The following is a 26846-nucleotide window of genomic DNA, read 5'->3' as shown; positions in this document are numbered from 1 at the left end:
TTGACCTACCCAATCGTATCATAGTTTTGCACATTGTAAAATTATTGTGACAGGAAGTGAGGTGAAACATGACTAAATTGCATAAATAAGCAAAGTTTTTTAAAGGCAAATCCATGACTGGAGCAGTCTATGATTAAGAAACCAGAGATCAGCGAAAGCAAAATGTGAGCAAAAATATGAAACATACATAACAAACAATCATAATACATACATGGAAAACAAGTCAAAAACAGAGGCAGTTACAGAACACCACAAAATGTTGGTGCAATAACCAACTTCACAAAAAGGGGAGTATAAGCACACAAAACATACAAACACTATACCAAAAAAAACAGAAACAAATGAAAGCATTAAGGGGTGGAGCATGACAAAAAAAAGCAGAAATAGATATCAAAACCAAAACAATGGGGCACAAGGAGCAAGTTGTCATGAGAAGAATGATGGCAGAGAAGGGAAACTGACAGAATCTCTATTCTTACACGTAGTTCTCAAAATGCCAAACAAAAAACTGAAGTCCAAAAACAGAATGACTAGGAACTAAACAGAAGCCATGACAAGAATGAACAAAGTGGGAGCTGGTATGAAGACAGGATTAGGAGCAAAGGCGGAATGACTGGATGGGAATGGGACCTGATGGGGGAACCCGAAGAGGACAAAACAGAAACAGAAGACAGGACCAGAGACTGGACAGGATATGAAACATGAAAGACTATGGACTGATGAACAACAGAGAAAGGAACAGGGACAAAGATGGGAACAGGCACAGTCATGAGTATGGTGATATACAGAAGCCACAGGGACAGGACAGGAAAGAACAATGGGCATAGGGATAGATATAGAGCCTGGGAATTGGAAGAACTAGGACTGATGAGAAGCCCATGGAATTGGGCACAAGAGACAGGAATGCCATCAAAGCAGGCAGAGGAGACTTGAAGGCTGGCCAATCTGGCAAGTCCAGAGTTGCCTTCCCAGGATTGTGGCATGGTAGAAGCAGTGCCTCCTGGGTGCAGGGAACGGCAATGGCAGCACCCTCTGAAGAGCTGGAGACAAGACACAAGGTGGTATCTTCAACGAGACAGGACTTGGAGTAGGCCTATCCATGCCATAGACAGGACATGACTGGGGAAACAAATACAGAGGCCCTTAGGCACTCTCTCAAGCCTACATTTCCTCCACATGGGGAATAAGAGTGGCCTGGTGGGCTGTGAGAGAGCCAACCCCCCGAGGCACATAACCCTCCTCCCAAAAAACATGAGGTTCTTCTCTGGAGAGCCAAGATTGCTGGCAGCTAAACCCTGCCCTTGGTATCGGAGCAAAGTATCAAGAACAGTAATCCCAGCCAGGACTTCTCTGACTCTCCTGGACAAAACTCAGTAACTTCTCTGACTCCTCTTTCAAACTCAGTAATTGACATTGCCTTGCCCTGTGCATGTTGACCAGTGTTCATCCTCAGAATGTATACAAGTTGGCTGTGCCCTGTGGTAACTACACTTCATAAATCAATTTACATGCTACACTTTAGGTACTTCAGTGTGCATGTGCATGAAATTTTACACACACAAGCAACCGGAATCTGGGATCGGTGAGACAGTGAGTAGCAAGTGCAGATTTGGACTGTCTATTTTCCATAAATATAAATAAAAGGCACAGCAGCAAGACAGCTTAAGAGCAAACTAACAGTGCTGGCAGTAACACTCAAAGTGCTGAGTCACAGCAGAGCTGCAGTATACACTCAGATGTCTAACAGCAGCAAGGCAAAGTGGACAGTTCTGGATGAGCATTCATGTGGGTTTAATAAGAGGAAAAAAAGGCAAACAAGGGACAGGTGAAGGCAATCAATAATCAGGGAGTTGGGAATGGGGAAGGTGCAGTGTGGAGCACCTGTTAGCTACATTGCAAGATGGCCACAATGTCAAGATTTTACCAGTTTGATTAGCTAATACACACATTCCTGAGTATATGCACGTCCATGTATTGTTTTGAATCAGCCTGGCATGAAAAAGGTTTTCTTGCTCCAGCTAAATTCAAGTCAACCAGAAGATACTGTTGGACACAGGTAGGGGAAAATGAGACTTTTACAGTAGTCGCATCACGATCATGAAATTGCAGCCAACAATTAAACATGTTAAATGGTTGCAAAATACCCAGAATAAAACAGTAACAATGGAGGACAAAAATTAAACAGAACAGAGCCATCAAACACAACCCCCATACAGCCAACAGTCCCACAAGAAAATGTAATCTCGCATCAAAATAGCCCTGAACCAAAACTTCCCTGACAGATGAATATTCATAAACCTCACCTACCCCAGAGCTCATTATGTTAATGTTGTTCACTACATACAGCTGTTGCTGCTAAAGATCATACAGCAAGTTATTTACTTTAAAAGGGGGCACATGTTTGGGGTCTTTCTTGTGTTAGATATATTTGAAACAGTCTTTGAAAAGACATTTTAAAAATGTGTTGTGAAAAGATTAAAAAATGGTTAAGAGACAGAACATTTAAGAATATTTTCTGTAACCTGCAGTAAAAGAAAAATCAATAACCAAATGCTAAGGCACTGTGCAGTTACTGACGGTACAATTTAGTCCACCAAGGGCCAATCTATGAATCTGACTCAAAAAGTGCGAGCAAGAATCAGAAGATACAAGCTTGTAATAAAGTAGTTGAATGTGTACTGTTGCAGAATGGATAGCCATAATAATGAATGCATTAATTCCATTAGTTGGCATAGTTTGTTAACTTCCACAATAATTAAGATATTTGTGGATGGTCAATGAACCAACCATTCATCAAGTACCGGAGGTTATACAACAGCCGTTGGTATCAGATCAATTAGATCATAGCAAAGCAATGACTATGAAATTCATGTGAACAAATGCTGCAAAAGAAAGTTGTACATATTCTGTCATTGACGAAGTCCAGCAGTGCAGATGTGGCACTCTTCATAATGGGTGACTGCATAGGCATAGATTTGGGGGAATGCCCCACCCTAATCATTTCTGCTCACACTACTCCTGCATGATGTGTTTAAGTGGCATGAGCATCAGCCCCACCTAAAGTTTAAATGAAACCTACACCACTGGTAGCAGAAAGGTTTGGACCCAAGCGGAACTACCAAAACCCAGCTGCTTGTCATCATTTTCACAGAATAAATACGGGCCATCTGGGGAAATAGACTTAAAATACAGAATGCAATGTCTGTGAGGCATAAATCCTGAACAGATCTGCAGATTCCCTGTGTATAACCAGTAACAGAAAGAAAGAACTCAAGTGCTAAACCGATTACTTCTGGATCTCGCGGGGAAAAAAAAACGTACAATGAATTGCCATTACGTGGTACTCACACCAACCATATCCTTGAAGTCTTTTTGGGCATGGCAGAAATGATCCACCAAGAGCTGATCTAGTGGATTGAGGAGCTGGTTAAAAAATGTATGACTTCACAATGTAGATGTAATCTATACTGAAACTTGAAAACTAAAACGAGTCTCGAAGAATGATGTTTTCCTGGCCTTACCAAAGTCTTCTACAACAAAATGGTCGACCAAAACAAAAATATAACTTACCTAATAATTTTTCATCATTAATTCCACAGGTATGGACAGTCAAATATGTGAAGAAAACCTACCTACAGTATTACAGCAAGATATATTCAAGTTATATGGAAATAACTGATGCAAGACCAAAATATGACCACAGCAGAGAGAAAATCATGGAGACAATGCCCACCCACAGGAGACAAAACAAAACCCAAACCACAGCACCACATAAACATTGGGTAGAAAACAATGTACAGGTGAAACAGGGAACAGGTTAACAAGCTAACAAAGGGGGTGTGGCAGAAAGTAAACTGTAACGGGTGCGTGGGAGTCGAGTATGCGAAGACGAGGTGCGTTCACAAAGGCTACGTTTATTATGCTTGATGCAGAACACGCTCACAACGTATTGAAACAACGTTTAACAAATATTAACACTCAACAGATTTCACATTAAAGACAAGCACCAAACAATACAAACACACACACTATATACACATAGCCTAACAAGCACCGCTTGAATCACATTAGACTAACGAGACAAGTGAACACACACACACCCAGCCACTCCCACGGAAGTACATAAAAAGACATGGACTACATTAATACACGCCCAAAGGGAGGGGACCGGGGCTGTAGCGTGACATAAACAATATGCACAACCAACAAAACCAAAACAATGTGGCTATTTAAACAAAATTTTAAAAACTTTTCTTTTCCTAAATTATAAAATGCTCTTGTCAAAATTATGACATTTCTGCTGTTAGTGTCCGTTTTGACCAAGGGATAAAATAATCAAATAAAACAATAATAATTGCCAAAATTTTAATCATAAACACTCTATATACAAACATCCCACAGCCAGCTCTTTTTCCAACCATTAGATATTCACTTAGGGGCTTCTATTTTTGCTTTTTTCACAAAACAAGGAAAGGCAGACATTTCCAGACATGTAAGGCCAAATGAGTTTAAAGTTGTGTATACTGTTGTGTCTACTGTCAATAGAAAGGCCCAGGGGGCCACAACAAGCACATCAAAACCAATTCTTTCATGGATAAGGAAACCTAAAAATGTAACCAAGAGGTAAAAAACAAAATAAATAATAAATAATTTCTTTATAGGTTATCTAATGGTTGATTTGAGTCACAGGTCAAAACCAACCCCGTAACATAAGAAACAGTAACAGAGCACTAACAGAAGGGGAAGGTTAAATGATGCAGATTCATAAGGTTACCCTGGAAATTAAGTGCCTTCTGCCTTTCTGGAAATCCATGATGACTTTAATGCAGGGCTTTGCTTGCTACCCATACCATGACAGGGACCTAGGCTAGCTCTCAACACCAATTGTCAACACCAGTTTGTGACCATAAAGACTTTCATGAAGGTCTTCGTTTCAGTCCCAGCACTGATTTATTTTCCACAAATGTCCATGCCCAAGGGCTTGATTAAAGGGAACAGAAATTTGAGGAGCAACTCTCAGTTTGCATCCTTGCCCCCAAGTGTTCAAAACAAAGATATACCCATGAGTGTCTTATTGAGAGTCTCTATTGTGTATGGGCCCACCCGTAGTTTTAGGAGCAAGTCTCCCAGCACATCTTCATAGTTCCTATGTGTCCTCTTTGTAGACAATGTTCACGTTCCCAGTCAGGTATATAAGTGAACTGCAAAAGAAAACAAATATAACTATCAGCTACTATATATTTAACTTACATGGAATTTAAAAGTGTTTTTCCTTTTTAAATGCCTTCACATTTCCTAATAATAATAATTTGTCATATAAAATGATTACTTGTACCTGACCAAAATGTCATCGAGGATACATTTATCGAGGATTCATTTATCATTAGTATACATTTTGCTTTGTTCTCACTGGCAGAATGTCAGGTCCATTCAAACTTGATGTCATTATGTTACATTACTTTGTTGTTACATTGTTTGTTTCATATAGGGCATTCTAGGCAGTCTGCGCAGTGGGAAATCATCACTGGTGCATCGATACATGACTGGCAGCTACCTTCCATTTGAGAGTCCTGAAGGTAAATTCATTATTTCTTTCATAGTGGCATTAATAAATGAAATTATGTTTATATTGTGCCTTTCAAGGAACCCAAGGTCACTTTCCCATTAGCATACACAACTTTTACATCCTGTCACATTTGTAGTGTCATGTCATTAAAAGCATGGCATTCAGTGGAGATAAAATTCTTACTTTTGATGTATACAGTACCCCTATACGGAAGGTCATTTAAATATTATTTTTTATTTAGTTATTGTTCTAACCCAGAGACAGATGAAAGACGGAGGTACTAAATGTGATATATTAACCCCTTTTTACACCAACATTATGATTGCAAATTACATACTCAAAAATTTTGCATATGAACTGAGAAAAAAACATTAATTTAGGTCCAACACAATTAAAACAGAGCAATCACTCTGAAGAACTGCTGTTAAAAGGTGTTTATTGGTTTTACCCCTTGGGGTTTTTATTTTCTTTCTGAATAAGTCTGAATATTAAGGTTTGAAAGAATTTGAAACTCATTAATGGGCCAGTAGCCAATAGTTTGCTAAGTAGATACTGTATTAACTTAGAATCTAGTTTTTTCTCCTTTCATTTAAGTCTGAAAAATAAAGATTCCTGTAAGGAGAGCCCAGCATGAAAGGTTCTTCCCATACTATTTGTTTTTGTATCATCTCACCTTAGTTGAGGTGTTATTGTTCATAGTAACCTAGGGACAAATTTTCTAAGAATAATTTTTATTCAAGATGGTGTTACAGTATCCAAAGTACACCCAAGGTAGACCTAGGTTGTGTTATAGAAAATGGCACACTGCTATATCTTCATTTACTTTAGCTGTAAATGGTGGTGATGCACACTGTGTTTAGGGGAAGAATGCAGAGAGTGAGCTGTAGTTCAGATGAACAAAAATGACGTTTCTTTTTTAGCACATTAGTCCATGTACTTAAATAATACAAGTCTTCTCAACAAAACAAAAACTTACTTTAAAAATGGCTATCACCAGTACAATATGGTTGTAAGTATTTTGTGCTTATTAGGTTAAATATAAAAAAATTACTTCTGAGTAAAAAAAATGACCTGTGTTCGTAAACTCAGTAGATTGAAATTTGACATGCAAGAAGCCACTGTACTGATGTTGCTGTTTGCATAGACAATCAGATCCAATAATTGGCTGTGAAAACATTGACGCTGGTAGTTGCATTCATTTTAAAAGTAGACAAAACTATTTTTGTTTAAAAAGAGTCATTACTCCTAATGTTTGCCTAGTCCTATAGTGGGAGAATAAACATGAAAAACATGAAAATACAATCTCATGTATCAATTTCCACAACCCTTACTTTCTAGGATTGTTTGCAGCTCAGTTGTAGAAAATCTTTCTTATATGGTGAACTGTTAAACTCAGTAATAGTGCCCCACAGAACAGTATTTGTGTTTTATTTTTACTGTATAGTGTTGACTTAACTGTGTTGTTTTAGGGGGCATGTTTAAAAAGGATGTGCTCATTGATGGACAGAGCCACATCTTATTTATCAGAGAGGAGCCCAGCCTTCCAGATGCACAGGTGGGTATTTCTCTTCATGTACACTCCTATTTTATTTATTATAACACTCCTTTAATATACATTATTAATAACTCCAAATGTGATATATTCAATGGTATATCTCTTAATTTGTCTGCACTTCTACTGTTATCTTGCTGGGTATTAGTTCTGTAGTTGGGTAGATGGTGTGATCCTGGTCTTCAGCCTGGAAAATGAGAGCAGTTTTCTGGAAGTATACAACATCTACAGGCAGCTGGGAATTCATTGCAACATTGCAGAACTTCCCTTCATTGTGGTTGGCACTCAGGGTAAAAAAATTACAATTTTTTACAGAAATCAACCTTACAGTTTTTAATTACATTCATTAGGCATTGATAATATGTAGGCATTGTCTCATTAAACTGAGGAGAAATTAAAGCTAGAGTTACTAGATTCATGTCAGACTTATTTCTTATTAGATAAATAGGTGTCTGTTGAAATATGCTGTCATTATAAAACATTAAAGTCTTGTAGGCAAAATGTGTAAAGAAGACTGCGGTTTCCATCCTTCATGAATCTTGAAGCCATTATTTTCTCATCCAGATAAAATAACCAGCAGCAATCCACGTGTGATCGATGATGCTCGAGCCAGGCAGCTGTGTTCAGATGTGCATCGCTGCTCCTACTATGAGACCTGTGCCACCTATGGCCTAAATGTTAATCGGGTGTTTACAGAAGGTGAGACTATAAAATGAAAACCAAACCACACAATATGCACACTCTTGACCTTGAGCAAAATTCACTGTTGCCCCATATCAGTGACTCAAATAATAAACATTCATAATTGGTTGTAATTGCTTCACATACAGCTGCACAAAAAATAGTTACTATGAAGAGGCAGCTGGCTCTCTATGCTTCCTGCAAATCTCTACCAAATTCTCCTAATCACTCTGGTGGGTCCACCCCAGTCTCAGGAGCGTTTCCAGGACAAGTAAGTTGCACTACGACCTTCATCGTTGTACACATAAAGTATTTACAAAGCCACACCATTGAAACATGCTTTAATGGTTGCTTAATCTCTAGAAACTTATCAACTAATGGAATCACTTAAGTTAATTTTTTTTCTTCCTACATTGCATTTTTTCAGAGAGAATTTGTTTAATCTGAGGATTTTCTCTCAAATTGAATTATCCTCGGTGACAGCAAAATAACCAGAGAAAAAACACTTGGAATTTCACAGAAATGTCTTATTTCTACTTATTATAACACCACTATATCATTGCTGGCTCACTTTGTCTGTCTTTTGTCTGTTGACTTCATCTTCTCTTTTGTCCTAGGCAAGTAATGGTGGTCAGAGCAGTGACTACTCCTCCCTGCCCTCCACCCCTGTGATCAGTCATAAGGACATCAGTGGGATATCAAGAGAAGATAATCTTTGCAGTGCCAACCCCATGTGTCTACAGAGTGGGCACGGTCGAACTTCACGATTCACAGTGTGTTACAATTTCTTAAGTTCTAAAACATTCCTTTCTCTTTTAAATATATGTGACATTTATAGTTTGAAAGAGAAGTAAAATATTTCATTAAATGCATTTTTATGAATGAAAAGATATTTTTATTGTCTGACAGGTAAGTTTAAATATTCTTACCTTTTTTGTGCTCTTCTCATTTCAGTGAAAACACTCCATACTCCTGTGTGCCTGCAGCCAGAAGATTTTGCACCTGTGTGCATTACTTTAATTTCACATCTCTTTTTATCCTTCCAGGTTCGTCGGGGTAGTGACTCAGACAGGAGAAGTGTTGACAGCAAAGATTTTGGTGTTGGCCAAGTAATCCCTATCAAACAGGTGTGTGTGAGTACATACACGGTGGTGGAGTGGCATGTGGTGTTTTGTCTTATCTCTGTTTTATCTTGTGTTACACGTATTTGTTATGGTTCATGCCCACGCCCCCCTCAGGTGTTGTGTATTCTGCCCTATTTGCCACACCACCTGAGCATTGTTAAGTCATTATCCTTTATGTTTTCATGACCATTTGTCTGACATTGTATGTGGTTCATTGGATTAATGTTTTATAACTCTTTATTTAATAAAAGTTAAAGATGGAAAGAGTCTAGAAAGACTTTGCCAAAAAATCTTGTATCTTGTAGTCTGTGTAACCATTATGAAGCTTGATTACATGAAGCTTGATAAAACAGTTGCCATTTTGTTATGAATTCAGTCACAGACTGAGACTGACAGCATGAAGTTTTCTTCTATAAAAAGTTTCCAATGATTTAGATTCTGTTAGCATAACTACAAAAAGAGCTGTTATGTATTATGCTTTATCAATGTGTTCATGTATGATGCTTTATGTTCTAAACAATACAAAACTTTGATATAGCACAATGTGCTCCTGTAGCCCACGTGGTAGCTACTGTAAAGTAAGTTGCCAGGAACACCAAGATCATAGGTCCAATGACAGTCCAGTACTGTCATACTGATAAGTATTTAAATCACTCTCGTTAAGAGGGTCTAGAAAATGCTGAAATAGTAATGTAAACTCACAAATTATGATCAGAACTCAGAAACTGACCAGTGACAGTGGCACCGAAGCTATGGAAAACTAAGCAGCATACCCCTTTCAGATATGTGTACCTATAAACCAGTCAGCAGAAAAGTATGTGCTTCTAATTAAGATGGTGATGAGTGGAGACAGAAAAAAAGAAAATCACTTGATTCTTTTCTCCCTTTCTAACATACAGAGCATCCTGCTAAAACGCAGTGGGAACTCCCTTAAACAGGAATGGAAGAAGAAATATGTAACCCTGTCAAACAATGGAATGTTGTCCTATCATTCCAGTGTCAGTGTGAGTGATGCAAATAATAGTATAGCTCAATACAGAAAATGTGAAAGAGAGAATGTGAAAGAGCTATGCTGTTGTGAAGCTTTAGGTGAAAATCTTGCAATAGATGATTTTTGCAATAGATGATTTTGCAATAGATGATTTATAGATTAATTGTTTGTGTTTTTTGCTTGTGTTATATTTTTCTTCAATATCAGAATTCAATTTTATTATCATTTTATGGCAGGACTACATGCAGAATGTTCATGGAAAAGAGATAGACCTCCTGCATGTGACAGTCAAGGTTCCAGGAAAGCGTCCCCCGAGGGCAGCCTCATCAGCTGGCCCTCTACCTGGACTGAATGGACTAGGCCAAGACAGACCAGGACCAGAGGGAGCCAGTCCAAGTGAGAGTGCAGCTATTGTGGTCCAAATGCTGGTCTGGAGGTTTTTGTTCTTGTTCTGATGAGTTGACTCACATTTTCATGTATTCTGGTAGCCTCTCACAAAGAGAGCACATCATAATGGTCACTTTGTACATGCACTACTGCAGTCATGCAGTCATGGGGCAGTCATGGCCTGGTGGTAGGGAACTGGTCTTGTGACCGGAGGGTCGTGGGTTCGATTCCCAGACCTGAGGCCATGACTGAGGTGCTCTTGAGCAAGGCACCTAAATTCAACTGCTCCCCAGGTGCTGGGCTAGGTCTGCCCACCGCTCTGGGCACATGTGATCCACAGCCAGAGGTGGAAAGAGTACTAAAAAATTGTAATTGAGTAAAAGTATCTTTACTTTGCCTAAACTCTACTCAGAGTAAAAGTAAAATTACCCATCTCAAAATTTACTCGAGTAAAATTACAAAATTACTTCATTTAAAATGTAATTTGAGTAAAAGTTACTTAGTTACTTTCAGTCATTTAATGCATGGATGAATCATGAACCAAATTCAGCACAAGTTGTTTTAATCGATTTCAAAGTGTATTTAAGTGCACATCCACACTTGCAAAAAGATCAGCTGGGCTCAGGAACATACTTCCTCACAGCACAAGGACAGTCACAACCTGTACCATAAAGTGCAAACAATTTTCAGTCCAATTGTCCGACGGACAACACTATGATAAGAATAAAGAAATTTAAATTACAAATTATTCAAAAAACAAAATGCACACAAAATTAAGTGTCCACAAGATGCCACAAATCAATCTAAAATGCAACAGGATTCCACTACTCACAATAAAATGCTCACAGGATCCCACATCAAAAATTTAAAAATGCTCATAGGATCCCACAATATAAAAGTAAGTGTTCACAGGATCCAACTATTCAAAATACAGTGCCCACCGAATCCCACTATTCACAATAAAATGCCCACAGGTTGCTACAACTCAAAATAAAATATAAAATGACCACAGGATGCCACATCTCAAAATAAAACAAAATGCGCACAGGATTCCACTATATAAAATGCTCACAGGATCCAAATATTCAAAATACAGTGCCCACAGGATTCCACTTTTCACAATAAAATGTCCACAGGATCCCACAAAACCTGATAGATAGAAGATTTAAAGATAGAACAATCTCATCCTTTTGGAAAAAAGTGCACCGTAATACGACTTGATTATGAAACAATGGACAGGGCGTGTGCAAGGCAATGCCACGCAATTGACTTTCAGTTCCGGGACTCAGAAGTTTAAATTTCTGCCCGCATTAAATTTTTCACCATCAATATATTTGACTCAGTAATGTGAGGGCGTTCAAATGTAGTGAAGTAAAACTACTTGGGTCAAAATTTACTCAAGTAAAAGTAAAAATTACATATTTCAAAAACTACTCAGAAAATTACAAATTACTCAATTACAGTAATGTGAGTAAATGTAATTAGTTATTTTACAGCCCTGTCCACGGCCCCTTAGTAATCACTAGTGGGTGTGTGTGTTCTAACTGCACAGATGGGTAAAAAGCGTAGGACAAATTTTGATTGTGGTGGAAAATCACAATTGACAAAAAATGCCACATTTTTTACATTTACATGGACTGTTGGTTGTCTTATGGTGTGGAAGGCTTCTTTTATGTGGTCAGTTTTGATAAGTCAGTTGTGGGTAAGCACCATGCTAGCAGTTGGTCAAGTTAAGCCTAGAGGAATTCTGATCGTTGAGGTATTAAGAGCTACAGAGGAACTGAGAGTGGTGCTATGGTAGATCCAGGGTGCTCTTTCTTCTTTACCTGTGTCACTACCTCTTCCTCTCTGTAGATTTAAGCAACATTCTATATATCAGGTAGTTTTTTTCATGCAACATTTATGTTATTTACAACAGCACTGGTATGGTCTCACTGCAGTATCTTTTCAGTTGTGTATTTAATAAGCTTGTGCACTGCTAATAAATTATGCATTACCTCGAATCCATATGAAGATATGCTTTTCACACAGCATCACAATATATAAATTACAGCAAAAAATATAAGCCTGCTCCAGATTTCACTCCAGATTTTCTCTATTTTTGTCCTCTAAATGTTGATAGTGTGCTGAGAACGATACCCTGTCGTGAGAACCAGACATTCTCCTGATAAGACATTCTCCTGTTAATCAGACATTCTCCTACAGCAGAGGTCACTAACAGGTGGACCGCGGTCCGGATCCGGACCCGAACGCAGTCCTTTCCGGACCCAATCTCATTCCTGATTAACTCTGCAAATTTCTATTTCCGTGGTCCGCAACCAACGGACCTTGGTCCAGATACAGACCCAAATGCCATCCCATCCGGACCCAGAATAAATTGTTAAAAATATTATTTAATTTTGACAGGAGAATTAATTTTAAACCGGAGCATTTATTTCAGGGCTATTGAAAAAACACTTCGTCATGAGTGTTACCTCCCCACCCCCCCACCCCCGGACCACAGGTCAGAGCTATCTGCCAAATTTGGCCCACAGAAAAATGTAGTTGATTAACCCTGTCCCACAGGATGTGTTGGGATGTTTTGGTATAAAGCAGTCATGATTCCCATGACATCTCAACACCATCACAGTGCCACCACTATGTTTGACTTTTGTTTGATGTTCTTATTGAGAAAGGTTGTTGGAAGCTTCCTGCCTGATGTGATAGCACCTCTGGCCTTCAAGTTCACTTTATTCTCATCAGTCCACTGAACAATATTCCACACATCTTGTGGGTCATCAAGGTGTTTGCTATGACAACCCTCTATTAGTGAGCAGTGTTTTTTCACCTTGCAACTCTTGCAATGGACTCACTTTTGTCTTCCTAATGGAGGAATCATGAACAATAACATGATCCCAGATGAATGAGGTCTGTGGTTTCTTAGATATTTGCTTCTGTTCTCCGTTCATTTGGGACATCCACAATGAATCATTGTTAGACTCTTCGAAAAGTTCTGGTAGGCTCTCACTGTACTTTACTGGAGTCCCAGAGCATGTCCCACATGCAGGCTTTGTAACTCTAGACCAACATATTTCAAGAACTTTCTTACTTATCTCTTCTGGGATTTCTTTTGATTGTGCAATAGTATGATATTTGTTGAAACCATTTGGCCTATTTCATATAGCAGGACATATTTATCTATTTAAGTGATGTTTAGATTTTGAATGATACATTTCATATTGCATGCATTTTAAATAAGTAAGCAATCAAACATTACAAAAAATTAAACTCTTGCCTCTGATATTAGATGAAAAACTAATGTGGAGTATAGCAAATGTAAATGAGAATGAATGGGAGTGTCTGATAAAATATCTAGGGAAAAGTTAAAGGATTAGTGAAAAATATGAATAAAGTGAAAGCAGTTTAGACTGTTTTTAGATGTTGATTAATTGTAAGGCACTAACCAATTTATCAATAATATAAATTAATAATAGGCTGTAGACACTCTTAAAACACAATTCTTTAAATATTAAAGAAAATATGAATGCAACGTAGCAATGAGGAAGGAATGCCAAGGCAAAGTGAACAAACACACAAATACACGTATACACAAGGTGCACACAAACCTGACACAATGACAGGGGCATGACTAACACACACACCAACCCACACTTGCATACAGTTAGAACATGAGGGGGCCGTTACACTGAAATGTATTAAAATACAAGAAGAATTGGTTTCCAAATCTCATAGAAGTTGTGATTTTATCTTGTAAAAATTTGCTTTTAAAATTATTTTACACACCACTTCCCAACTAACATTTCAACATCTTTCAACAAATTCTTTAATTTCGCCATATCTGTTGGACTGTTGTGAAGATGTTCCAATGGTGGCATTATTTTTGTTTAATTTTTGATTACAGCTGCTGCCTTTCCAAGCAGTCTCTTAACTGTGGAGGAGCGTGCTGGATTCATTAGTCCTGGAGGTCTTAGAGATGTGCAGCGTACACCATTTTCACTCCCAAGTAAAGTTCAGAGTGTTGGTATGTTAACACATCGCTTATTGACTGTTTTCACGTAAACTTTATTTTTACCCTGGTTCATTCAGCTTGTTCTCAACTGTTCTGGCATATTTCTGAAACAATCTTCAAATGATCAGTTATGTAGGCACATCACTGCAAAGGTTAACACATTCCTCCTGCAGTTATAATGCAGTTTTAAAAGAGAAGTTTAAACATTTTTATCCTGCATCTCAAAACTAAAATTCACTGAATGATTCAGACCTCACATACGGACATTCTTTGTATTATTGTTTAAGCCAATAGCATATGGTGTGCCAGACCACCTAGGAAAAACATTTTGTTGATGGGGTGACTTATTCCAAAATGCAATACACACCAGTCTCTGTATACATGAAACCAGTGTGCACAGAGTGATTCAGTGACCAGTGTGAGGATCAAAGTGCACAAGAGCTAAGGGGCTCAAAATGCCAAAACAAAAGACCAAAAGCAAATCCAGACCTACAAGAGCTAGTACCAGCTGAACCTGGGGAATTATTTATGGAATCATGCCAAAATCCAAAGACCTAAGGTGGTATTAGAACCCGTGCTCTCAGGGTTGCCAAGCCGGTATGTTTGCTGCACACCACAGCTTAAAGGAAAATACTAAAGCTGTTTATGGGAAAGCAGACTGTCATGCTCAAAAGGAAATGCAAAAGGAAAAGCAAAACTGATCAAAAATTGGCTTTCCAACCAAAGAGGAGGAAGGATTAAAAAGTGTAGAAAAGGAAAGCCAGAAGAATCCTGCAAGGGATGGATGAACTCTGAAAAGGGGTAGACAGAACTCAGGAGGGAATGTTAAAACTCAAAGCTGTAGAGAAGCTCAGGAACAAGAAAGAGAGAAGGGAGAGCCCCTGAGTTCCCTAACTGAAATACTGACCTTGTTGTTTTTTTCAGAACACTGAACAAAGGCTAAACACCAGGGAGACTGTGAGCTGCTCTTAAAATGGCAGAAAGGCAGGTGGAGCTAATTGCCCCAAATACCCCACCCTGTGCCTCCCTTAGGTGGTGATACATTTGGATTATGTCAACACCTGAAATTGAGATTTCATCACAAAATATAAATAGCACTGTGTTTGTGCTGTAGTTAAATTCTGTTTATCCAGAAGACTAACTACAACGTATTCCTCTGAAACTTTGATCTGGTCAGAACGAACTTTCTCTCACCTCCAGCAAACAGACAGTTACCCCTATAATACCTATAATAAAAAAAAATAGTGTTTTTTCGGAGTGTTTTTTCAATAGCCCTGAAATAAATGCTCCGGTTTAAAATTAATTCTCCCGTCAAAATTAAAAAATATTTTTAACAATTTAATCTGGGTCCGGATGGGATGGCATTTGGGTCCGTATCCGTACCGAGGTCCGTTGGTTGCAGACCATGGAAATAGAAATTTGCAGAGTTCATCAGGAATGAGATTGGGTCCGAACAGGACTGCGTTCGGGTCCGGATCTGGACCGTGGTCCGCCTGTTAGTGACCTCTGATATATAACATAAGAAATGTGTACAATGAGTATAGTGCAATCTAAAGTGTAAAGATTAAGTGTGTCTCACACATTGTTTAGAATAATAGAGTGATTTTAATTTGAGAACTGTGCCACCGCAATTGAGCAATTGAACATTGTAATGAGCCAATTATTGATCTTGTGCTTCCGCAATGAAAATTAATTGGATCTTGTGAAACTTGTTTGTTATCTGTCTTAAATATGCAGTGTGATTTACCTGTGTGTCTGTTATGTTATTTTCAGAGAGTGAGGGAATACTTGGCCCACCACTGATAAAAGACCCCAGTACATCTCCAATGACTGACAGGAAGAAGCATCGGAGGAAGAAGAGTATGAATCAGAGGGGGGACACTGTATCAGGACCAGCTGAAGGTACGAATTGTCATATTAATGTTTAATGGATCTATTTGAAACGGATTACTTGATGAGAACTATAAGCACATGAAATGTAAATGTTTTTGAATACTACATTAAAGTTATTTTACAACATTTAGAAGATTAAGTGTGTTGAACTTGCATTGAAACAGTATAATCTTCAGATCAACCACTGAATTTATGGTGTAGACTCCTTGCTGAACAGTTAGTGTATTTTTATCCTGTAGCAATAATTAGGAGTGCTCTGAACAGTTTCATCATTATATTGAGTCATTATCATACATACAGGGGGTTCTGTGCAACAGTGTAGGAAGTGTAGTAAAACATCTTTTTACTGGTATTTGTTTAGTATTTAACCAGTGATGATGTTGCATCTGTAATGCTAATATTTCATAGTGCTATTATATAGTGCTATTTGTAAAATGGTGTAAGAGTTTGTAATGACATTTGTGTCATCAATTCTTTCTGTCCTCAGCCAAACGCAAAATGTGGAAATTAAAAAGCTTTGGAAGTTTAAGAAACATAAATAAGACAGGTAAAACAAAACAGGATGCATGTTCTCTCTCAGTTGCTTGTTTTTACGCATGTCTGATATAATCACCAAGGTTGTTAAAGAAAATAGGTACACTGTGAGCACATTGTGTGGAATAATGAAATATGATCATAAATATATTACAAAATACATTTAATAACTCACATTTAAGTAATATAAATATGCTAAGTATTTTTTGTTGAAGTAATATTGCAAACAATTTCAGAGGCAGAAGATATTTATGAGGATTAATGGTATTAATTATTGTCAAATTTCACTGTAAATCAAGCTACTCATACATAAAACCATATGTGTACCAAACCATATGTAACCACATACACTTTATGAGTTATTGGTTTTTCTCAGCAGGAGTTTTTGCACTTCAGAAGAAAAAATGTCAGTCTAGTAAAATTGTTTCCATGATTTTCAGATTCTTTAAAGACGCTCTATTTGTATTTACCCATTCAGTGCATTTATGCTTTTGTTAGATTGGATAGTGGGCAAGATGGGAGTTGTACACAAGTGTTGGGGGGGGAACCATGTTAAACAGAGCAATTTTAAAAACAACAAAAAACAGGACCCGTAATAATAAGCATAAGGTCATAACCTTTAAAGCTTTAAAGCCAAGTGTAGTAACAACAGGTTCAGAAACGTGCTGGACAAAACAAGACTGGAAGACAGATCAGGAGGCGTAATATATCAACTGGGTTCCACTGTATAAACCAATGTTAAATTCATTCTCTGTTTTTAAGTTCAACTTCAAAAGACCATTATTTGAGACAATTACTATTAATGATGGATTTTTGTCTTGTTGAGCTGATATTGTTTTGAAAATATCGCAATAAATATGAACCCTAACCAGTGGCGTGCACACATAGACACCAGGTGGTGCTAAAGCACCACCAACTCTGCCCTTTATCAACGAAAGTGCCCTTTTGAAACTTCGGGTTTTTATTTATTTATTTATTTTTATCATTTTACTGAGGTCGGTTTGAAATGATCTTTTGAAAACCAGAACCATTAAAAACAAAGCCCTGAAATGAGCCACCACCTCGCACACGCCCGACCTCTCTCTTCCTTTAACACCAGATGCGCAGTTTAATTCAGCGAGTGGATGGAAGCGTTTTCAGCACAGCACGCACAGTCACAGATAGACTTTTTCTCCCGTGCCCCACCAGCCAGGTTACATACACATCAAGTAAAATCGTACCGTTTGCCCTCTAAGCCCAACGTGAAATCATTTTCTTGTGCAGTAAAATGTCTCATACAGCACCAAACTACTAAGCATTTTTAGACGACTGGTCACCTGATAAACTAGTCGCTCTAGCCCAAATCAATGATAGATAACGTGAGGACGACCACATACAAATAATTAAGGTAGAGTTTGAAAATCTATGTGTTAAGCTGAACGTACTGTTGTATAGGTTTTGTTAGGCAACATAAATTAACACATTCATTTGTGAAAGAAGAAACGGGAAGTTCCCCATTACCTGTGAAAAATGCCCATCTGCATTCATGTAATGACAACACTCAGTAGCCTATAACTCCTTCTCCTACTTTTTGGTCTTTTTACTGTCTTAATTGTAGGCCTATATTGATTTAAATTGTAAAATATATGCAACAAGGCCTGCAGACAGTGGAGGGTAAACAGAAGTTAACTGAAGGACATGACTGTATATAGTTAGGTATTGTAGGCTCCGACTGCAGTGTTACTCCCCAGGTGAACCTCGGAGAAAAAAAGATACGTGATGTGGTAAACATGTAACAGATTAATCAAAGGCCAAAGTAAACCGATAAGTTTTTAGTCGGGATTTAAACATTGAGACCGTGTCTGAGTCCCGAATAGAGGCAGGAAGATTATTCCACAGTTGTGGAGCTCTAAAAGAAAGGCTCTTCCACCTGCTGTGATCTTTTTGATCCTAGGAACAGTTAATAACCCTGCGTCCTGCGAGCGAAGTGAACGTGCTGGGTTATATTGTTCAATAAGTTCACTAAGATAGTCTGGAGCTAAGCCGTGCAGTGTTTTATATGTTAATAAAAGTATTTTATAGTCAGTACGGAATCTAATTGGCAGCCAGTGTAATGACGATAGTACGGGACTAATGTTATCAAACCTTTTAGTTTTTGTTAAAACTCGTGCTGCTGCGTTCTGAAACAGCTGGAATTTGTTTATCGATTTACCAGAACATCCAGCTAGGAGACTGTTGCAATAATCTAGACGAGATGATATGAATGCATGGATTAGTTTTTCCGCATCACTAGTATTTAATATGTTTCTAATTTTAGCAATGTTGCGTAAGTGAAAGAACGCTACCCTAGTTATATTATTAATGTGTGTATCGAACGAGAGATCTGGGTCTATTGTGACGCCCAAGTTCTTTACCTCTGCGCTGGGGGTTATAGTAAAAGAATGTAGATTCAATGCTACATTACGTATCTTGTCTCTCGCAGCCCAAGACCCAACTAATATTAGCTCCGTTTTAGTTTCTTATTAAGCAAAGTAAATTCAATCTGTACAATAAAATGATGAAATGTTACATGACATGATGTTTCGCTACAATGACTATAACCCAATTTATCATGTACATTCATACACTAATGGTTACATTTCAGCAATACTTTAACATGTGTAGACTATAGTTTGCAAGGGTGTCAGGGTATCAGCTGAAACTGTGTGTGTGTGTGCATGTATATGTGTGCGTGTGTGTGTGTGTGTGTGTGTGTGTGTGTGTGTGTGTGTGTGTGTGTGTGTGTGTGTATGTATGTATGTGCACGCACGCATGCTCTTGCTGCCTTTAACTCATTCCTCAATTCAGAACTGTTTTACTCTGCAATATTTAATTTTTTTTATTAATGTCATAGTATGTCATGTTGTTACAGACTTTTCTTTTACAGGACAAATTGTGGTATATATTGATCTTATGTGGGAATATTACTCTTTGGACCTGGACATCTAGTTCATAGATCTGTCACATATTCTCCTGTAAAAGTCATACTGTTGATAGACAGGCCAAACAGATACTTTTAGAGAATTATATTGTGGAGGATGAATGAGTCATAAATTATGAATGAGATCACATTCCTTTAAAACTGTAGAAGTTTTTTTTCTCTAGTGTACTCCACATGGTAACTCTCTCCGTTAATTCCATTTAAATCCTTTTAGATGATGAGAACTGTGAATTCCAGATTGTCTCAAGCACAGGGCAGACATGGCACTTTGAGGCACAGAGCCCAGAGGAACGCGATGCTTGGGTGCAAGCCATCGAGAGCCAGATCCTGGCTAGTCTGCAGTCCTGCGAGAGCAGCAAAAACAAGGCAAGAGACATCATCTGTCCATGTGAAAAAGCCAAATGCTGTCTGCAATTCAATAACTAAAGTCATGATTATTGCTTATGGTTATTGTAGATAGGACTAGCTATGTGCAAAGCATATTTATACACGTTAGAATGCAGCATGTATGAGGCTTATATGTATAAGTATACTTAATGTATGCTATTTTGGCTGAGAACCTCTTCAACTGCAAACTACCTCAAGAACCAGCTCTGTGTATACTGTGTATACATATTGATCTTCTGAACCAGCTGTTTACGGATGTTCCTTCCATGTTATCACCTCTCTAACATTCTGTATGTCTTACATAAGCAACAGTATGCCACAAAACGTTGGTCATTTGACCTCGCCCATTTGCTTATGTTGAAGACCTTTCTCTCTGTATGTTCTGACTGCTGTTGTTTTATTCCTACTTATTCCAATATCTTATCTAGCTGGTTCCTCTCAAGTTTGCTCCCCATGCCATTTCAGGAACTTTCCCTTGGACAAACACTATGGCCCAGAGCATGCTCTTTCTGATTCTGAATCTGTTTTTCTATAAAGCTCGAAAGTTTGCTGTAAAAAGTACTACACAAGTTTTCTGATTTGATTTAACTCAAAAACTCCCATGTCCATGTTCAGTACACTTATGTTAGAAGTTTCATGAGAATATGGTATTAAAGATTTCATGAGAATACGGTACTAAAGATTTTTCAACCTCCTATCTAGGAGTCAGGTGTGATGACAAAGTGGCCAACCAATAACATTAATCATTTTTTTAATTTATTGAGTAGCTCTGATATACACTGAATTAAAATCCATCAAATACTTCAAGGATCTCACTGAATTCATGCTTCGATGTGTTCAGGTTATGACAAAGGGTGCAACCCAATACTGGATACACTAGGTGTACCTAATAAACTGAGGAGTTGATGTGCATTACTTGCAGCAATATGTGTGAGTCTGAAATTAATATCTGGTTTACTGAAATGAAAAGCTGGTCTACCTAGTCACATAAACTACCTATTGGACCAGTTATTAGTTGTGCTGTGTATATGAAGCACCTGTAAGTAGTCAGACAGGAAGCAATACTCTTGGTTTCAACAAAACACATTCATGTCAACAAGAAATCATTTACTGAGTTTGTGCTGCACTAAATAAATGAACATTAGGAAATAATATTTTCATCAGAAGATGATTTTCATGTCAGATGCTATCATCTAAATGTGGCACACCATACACAGACCGCTTGCACTGTCCAGGGAAGGCCTTATCCTGCCATCATACAACCACCATTTCCATGGCATTTATGTTTGCCTATCTGGTTCACTCTCTCATCAGCTCATTTTCTTGTGCTGATATTGGCAGGTTCTAATACTGCTCTTGGCCCGCTTACTGTGCCAACAGCGTACCTGATGACTAGTTGGAAATTACCAGCATTGTCCACTCAGCCTGAATGGGAGCCTGTAGGTAGTAGCTAAGCAGTCATGCAGAGCTGTGAGTTACAAGACACAGGTCATGTCAAGCCCATGTGCTGCCTGGTTGTTTGTGACTCTTTCTTGAATATTTGCTATTTTGCTGGTTGGTTTCTGATCTGGGATGTTTGGGGACCTCTGCTGTCATTGTCCTTAAACGCTGAGCACAGATATTGTATGTGATGATTGTTTATGCTTTATACTTGTCCAGGACTGTTTCAGATTTTTTTTGTATTGGATTAATATTTGGTTAAGAAGAAATGTATTTTCTTCTGCTCATGCTTTATCTGCTGTCTGGCTTCCAGTGCTGTTAACCTTAGTTTACTCCAGGGCCTCCAGAGTATTGTGTGTATACTCTAGCTAGGTGCCATCTTTGATCTTTACATTCCTCTAGAGCTCTGACGGCTTGTTAGCAATTCATCTGAATTGGCTTTGCCTTAGTTACAGCTTTTGTTTCCAAGGAGGACATCAGGGTGACCTGTGGCATATATTTTCTATCCTAGCATTTCCAGGATCACTGCAGCTGTATGATGAATAGTAGTTTATAGGTGCAGTAATACTGGTGATTGTAGTTATATATGTTCTTGCATTCATATCTGCTAGAACAGTGTCTAGAATTAAACTACAGTATTTTAATACTGTAAATTACTCTGTTGCAACAAATTTAAAAAATATGGATATGTAGCATTTGTGCTATTTTATTTCTCACTGATCTAAAATCCCATCTACTACAGACAGAACCATTTACAACAAAACTCATAAATATGTCTGCTGTTCAACGTGTATGTTTTATGTTGTATTTTATGTGTGTTTGATAGGCAAGAAGGAACAGCCAGAGTGAGGCATTTGCAATCCAGGCAATTCGTAATGCTAAAGGAAACAACTTCTGCGTGGACTGTGATGCGCCTAGTGAGTTTCTCCACAAACTACAGATCCTCTGCTTCACATAGCTATTATTCTTGTTTTTTTCCATGTAGCATTAAAACCGTAGTGCTATTAAAACTAGAAGCCTCTCAAACTTTATGGTCTATATATTATTTTCCCACCTCTATGGTGAACTTAATTTTTTATTAGATTTATTCTCAATTGCCCTAATGAATGCAATATCCGTGCTAATATTTTATTAACAAAACTCTGAAACTTTTTTTTTATGTGAAATAGTGATGACTTGAAACTTGAAAACTACAAATTCAACAAATTTGAACAGCTAGCAAACTAACAAACAAAAAGTTATAATGAGTATGTTTAACATTTTAAAAAACATCCACGTTAATATGGTAAGTTTCAGAATAGAGTTTTTGTTTTTGCATTTGTATTTTATTTAGTTTATTTGTTTGCTTTAAGATTGCATTATGAAAGGCAATGTATTTGCAACATAGCATAGCTTCACAGTAATCTGTGATCACTAATCTTGCCTTCACAGATCCAACATGGGCAAGTCTAAACCTAGGAGCACTGATCTGTATTGAGTGCTCAGGGATCCACAGGAACCTGGGGACTCACCTGTCCCGTGTGCGCTCACTGGATCTGGACAACTGGCCCTGCGAGCTCACTCTAGTGCTCATTGCCATTGGCAATGAAATGGCCAACAGCATCTGGGAGAGTCGTACAAAAGGTCGTCACAAGCCTCGTCCTGATGCCACACGGTGAGTAATGGCTAGAAAAAAAGTAAGAACATGAACCACATCTTCACTTTGGATGTGAAATGTCCTGAAATATCAAACTTTCATCACACAAGTGATGGTTAGTGGTTACATAAGATTTTTAAAGGATAAATATCGTCTTCATTGAAATGATTTTGGTTCACTACAATAGACAAAACTGTGACAAAAATTTAAAAAGCATTACTGGGACAGAACTGATGGCTTATTCAGTGCTTACAGCAGTTTCTTTCTGCCAGTTGTGACAGGCGTGTGAAATAAAATGGAAGCGATCACGCCAAGTCTCGGGGGGAAAAGGGAGGTTTTAATTAATGAAGTGCACAAACCAAAAACCCATGACAAGATCTAAATGAAGGATACAATGTCCAGCAGTCAATTGGTACAAAGACAAGACATATATAGACAAACAAACGACTGTCATGACCTGCAGGTGAAGCGGATCATAGGCCCCGCCCACCTGAAGACAATTGCCGCTGTATAGGGGGGCGACCAGTAGGTGGCCCCCCGTACCGTGACACCCGTCCTTTTTAGGCACAATTATGTGCTTGGTACTGAGAAAAGCAATGCAATCTTTATCTTATCGTTACATGAAATAGTTGGTCACATAAAAAAATAACGTTTTTGTGCACTCTTAATATCTCCCTAAACAGCAAGTCTTCTCTTATAATGGTCTGAATACTTCCCTTCATGCAAAATGTCTTCCACCTGGGATTTACATCAAGAGACGGCAAACACCACAGCTAAAGTTTGACCATTACCCACTTCGGGTGTTAATAGCTTTTGCCAGAAAGGGCACAGGGCAGGATTATTCACTTTAAAGGTTTCCTTCAGTTTTTTTAAACATACAGCACCATAGTGGATTCTGTTAATTCTACCACCAGTGATATTTTCAGCCACTTTATAGTCCTAGCCCAACCTATGTCATTTCTGTGTTCTCTTATCTTTAACAGGTCAGAAAGGGATAGGTAAGGGAGCTTGTGTTATCAGTAACCACTTACTGGTCATTAAAGGCTAAAAATACAGATGGGAAGAAGCTACTAAATTTTATTTCATATGATAAAGATGTTTATATTTTGAGGGTAGAATACAGATGATTAATAGCCTTTTTCATTCATTTTATCAAGGGTGTATGTATAAAGGCTGTAAAAGACTACTTAACAAATGTTAACACATCAATCATTCTGATATTACCAATTATATTGTTTTTTTTTACTTTCATGGAAGTAAAGTGGAACACTGTTAATAAGTAAATAAAAAAATAATGAGCTACAAGCTGAATTTAAACATATACAGGAAACCAGCATAAGTGAAACAATTATCAATGTGAGGAATCGGCAATTAAGAAGCTCAAAAAGACCAAACCAAAGGAACAAACACAAAACAGCATACAAAATGGCGTTTTCCTTTAAGTTGCTTGAGGAGGTAAACTTATATGCGTGATGCATGGAGTATGTGTAAAAGCTGGAGAAGAATGCTATCTACGCATCAAGAGGTTCCTGTTAAACTCCTCCACTCTCTCCAACTCCAGTATTACTTCATGGTTGCAGGTGAAACCATTCACTTGGTACAAGAGGACAACTTTTCCTGTAAGGAAATGTCAACGAGGAGGCGGCTTTATCACAGTTTTAACAACGCCACTGGTGAAGAGCTGAGTAGAAAGGCGGTTCTACTGTAGACTCTGTGGTGGCAGACCAGTGATGAACCAGTGATGAACTGGTCTGACTCATACCTGACTGAAGCAGTGTTATTATTCAAAAAGAAAAAAGATACTTCTATTCTAACCCTAACCCAGTAGATGATTAAATGACTGATGTAACTAAACATTCAAGGCAAATATGTCAAGATATTGGCGAGGAGGACTAAAATGGCTGAATGCCTACAGGCTCTGTGATGAGGACAAAGTGCACAACATACTGTGGGAAGTTTTCGAAACCCACAGGCTGATTCCTGATGCATGAGCATGTTATTCACAGATTCATGATGAAGCAAAAGTACTTCACATTCCAGTGTTTGTGGACAAAGCATACATACTGCAAGGTTACTTTCCATGGACATAGGACAAGAGCCACCACAAATGTTTGGACTATTTCAATGCAATATTCACAGTGAATGAATTCCAGAAATATTACAACCCAGAAGTACCCCTGACTATTTGGTGGATGCATAATTGACATCCACAGGTATAGCAGTGGTACAGGACTGTATACTGAATAAGCCTTTGGCTTAAAGACATTGATAGACTGCTAGTCAAAATACAGCAACATCAAATACAAATTAATTGCCATTATGTAAGGGATTCAGTGTTAACGTGCATACCTATAATGGGAAAGCACTTCTTATGAAAACCGACTACATACTGCAGGTTTTCATGTGTGCAAAATCATTGCATGATTCCGCCCAAAGATTCTAGTGTATGTTGATCAAGACACAGGGATGCAGCTACCAAGTCATGTACTGTCCTGGAAAAAGTGATTCTTACAGATACCCTCAGTCTACAAAATCCTGAAAGATGCCAATACCTACTAATTTTAGAAAGGTATTCCAAATACCAGATACCAAGTACCGAGCCAAACAGCCTACAGTGTAATACAAATATCAATGTTTTTTGATAAATGTGATGAAACAATGAAACACAATTCACAGGGCAGGCATTAAAAAGGTCTGGCTCTCCACGCAATACAAAGAACAATGAATTAATTGAAATAAATGTACAACATATTAAATCAATCATGGGAAAAAAATCCAGACATGGTGCTGTGCTGCAAATGACAATGATACATGACTTAGCGACACCGATCGACTGAGCTGAGCTACCATCAGCAGTTGAATTGCTCTTCATAAGACCTACAACTACTCTGCCACCAAGTCACGGTGAGCTATGAAAGGAGGAGCACAGACCACACCTAGAATAGATAACATCATGCATGAAAAACCATCATGATCAATGCTCTAACAGAGAATGACCTTCACTATATCCTGGACAACACTTCATAGTCTTAGACAAGAAGATAACAGCATAGCACCTAAGAACAGTAGCGGAAAAGTGCAGTGAACCAAGAAGTCACATTGTAGACACACCAAATGGAAACACAATCAGGCACACCTTTTTTTCTGTTAGTGCATAAGGTTTACAAAAAGGTTAGTTTTGCTGAGCCACAGCTTAAAAAATGGAGTTCATAACACCCATACAAGCACACGGTGAGCCAGTGGCAAACACAACAAAGTCAAGCAGCCACAAATGAATATGGACTTGGTCAGGTCAACCAGACCTACATGTCTATGTACAGTATTTGATTACCCAGAGCAGGATGGTAGTATGCACTGCTGTCCTATGCATATGCACATTTGTGTTCCAGACTAATAATAATAATAATATTAAAATGAATCATTTTAGTTGCATAATAGAAATGTATAGTAGTAAAACCATTAAAAGTGTTCCACTTAAACTTCGTTATACAAATTCTTAAACATATGGATAACTATAAGCTCAGAAATGTTTCACCATAATTCCACTGTTATCACTGCAGATTTTCTGTTAAAATCCCTGGATAAGTATGATTAAACTGTTAGGGATGGGGTTATAATATTCCTTTAGGGTGCTGGAGGAGTTTAATAAAGGCTCATGTTGAACTGTTAAACATCTTGACTCCAGTA

General features: G+C 38.1%; 1 protein-coding gene across 4 annotated transcripts in view; it reads left to right on the top strand.

Moving 5' to 3' along the window:
* Positions 1-26846, top strand: part of LOC143484732 (arf-GAP with GTPase, ANK repeat and PH domain-containing protein 1-like) — a 49681-nt gene that overhangs the window by 19866 nt on the left and 2969 nt on the right. For 3 of the 4 annotated variants that reach the window (XM_076983824.1, XM_076983735.1, XM_076983658.1), the window contains 15 exons: positions 5489-5576; positions 7036-7121; positions 7267-7408; positions 7683-7817; positions 7949-8070; positions 8417-8572; positions 8846-8926; positions 9823-9927; positions 10151-10310; positions 14203-14322; positions 16084-16212; positions 16691-16750; positions 19911-20062; positions 22350-22440; positions 22955-23177. In XM_076983824.1, coding sequence (XP_076839939.1) covers positions 5489-5576; positions 7036-7121; positions 7267-7408; positions 7683-7817; positions 7949-8070; positions 8417-8572; positions 8846-8926; positions 9823-9927; positions 10151-10310; positions 14203-14322; positions 16084-16212; positions 16691-16750; positions 19911-20062; positions 22350-22440; positions 22955-23177 — 1850 coding nt within the window. The remainder of the gene's footprint in view (positions 1-5488; positions 5577-7035; positions 7122-7266; positions 7409-7682; positions 7818-7948; positions 8071-8416; positions 8573-8845; positions 8927-9822; positions 9928-10150; positions 10311-14202; positions 14323-16083; positions 16213-16690; positions 16751-19910; positions 20063-22349; positions 22441-22954; positions 23178-26846) is intronic. The other variant, XM_076983912.1, reaches the window with a different exon arrangement.

The sequence above is a fragment of the Brachyhypopomus gauderio genome, chromosome 1, assembly GCF_052324685.1.
Source record: "Brachyhypopomus gauderio isolate BG-103 chromosome 1, BGAUD_0.2, whole genome shotgun sequence".
Classification (NCBI taxonomy): domain Eukaryota; kingdom Metazoa; phylum Chordata; class Actinopteri; order Gymnotiformes; family Hypopomidae; genus Brachyhypopomus; species Brachyhypopomus gauderio.
Note: the sequence above shows the minus strand (reverse complement) of the source record. Positions and strands in the feature narration are given on the sequence as shown.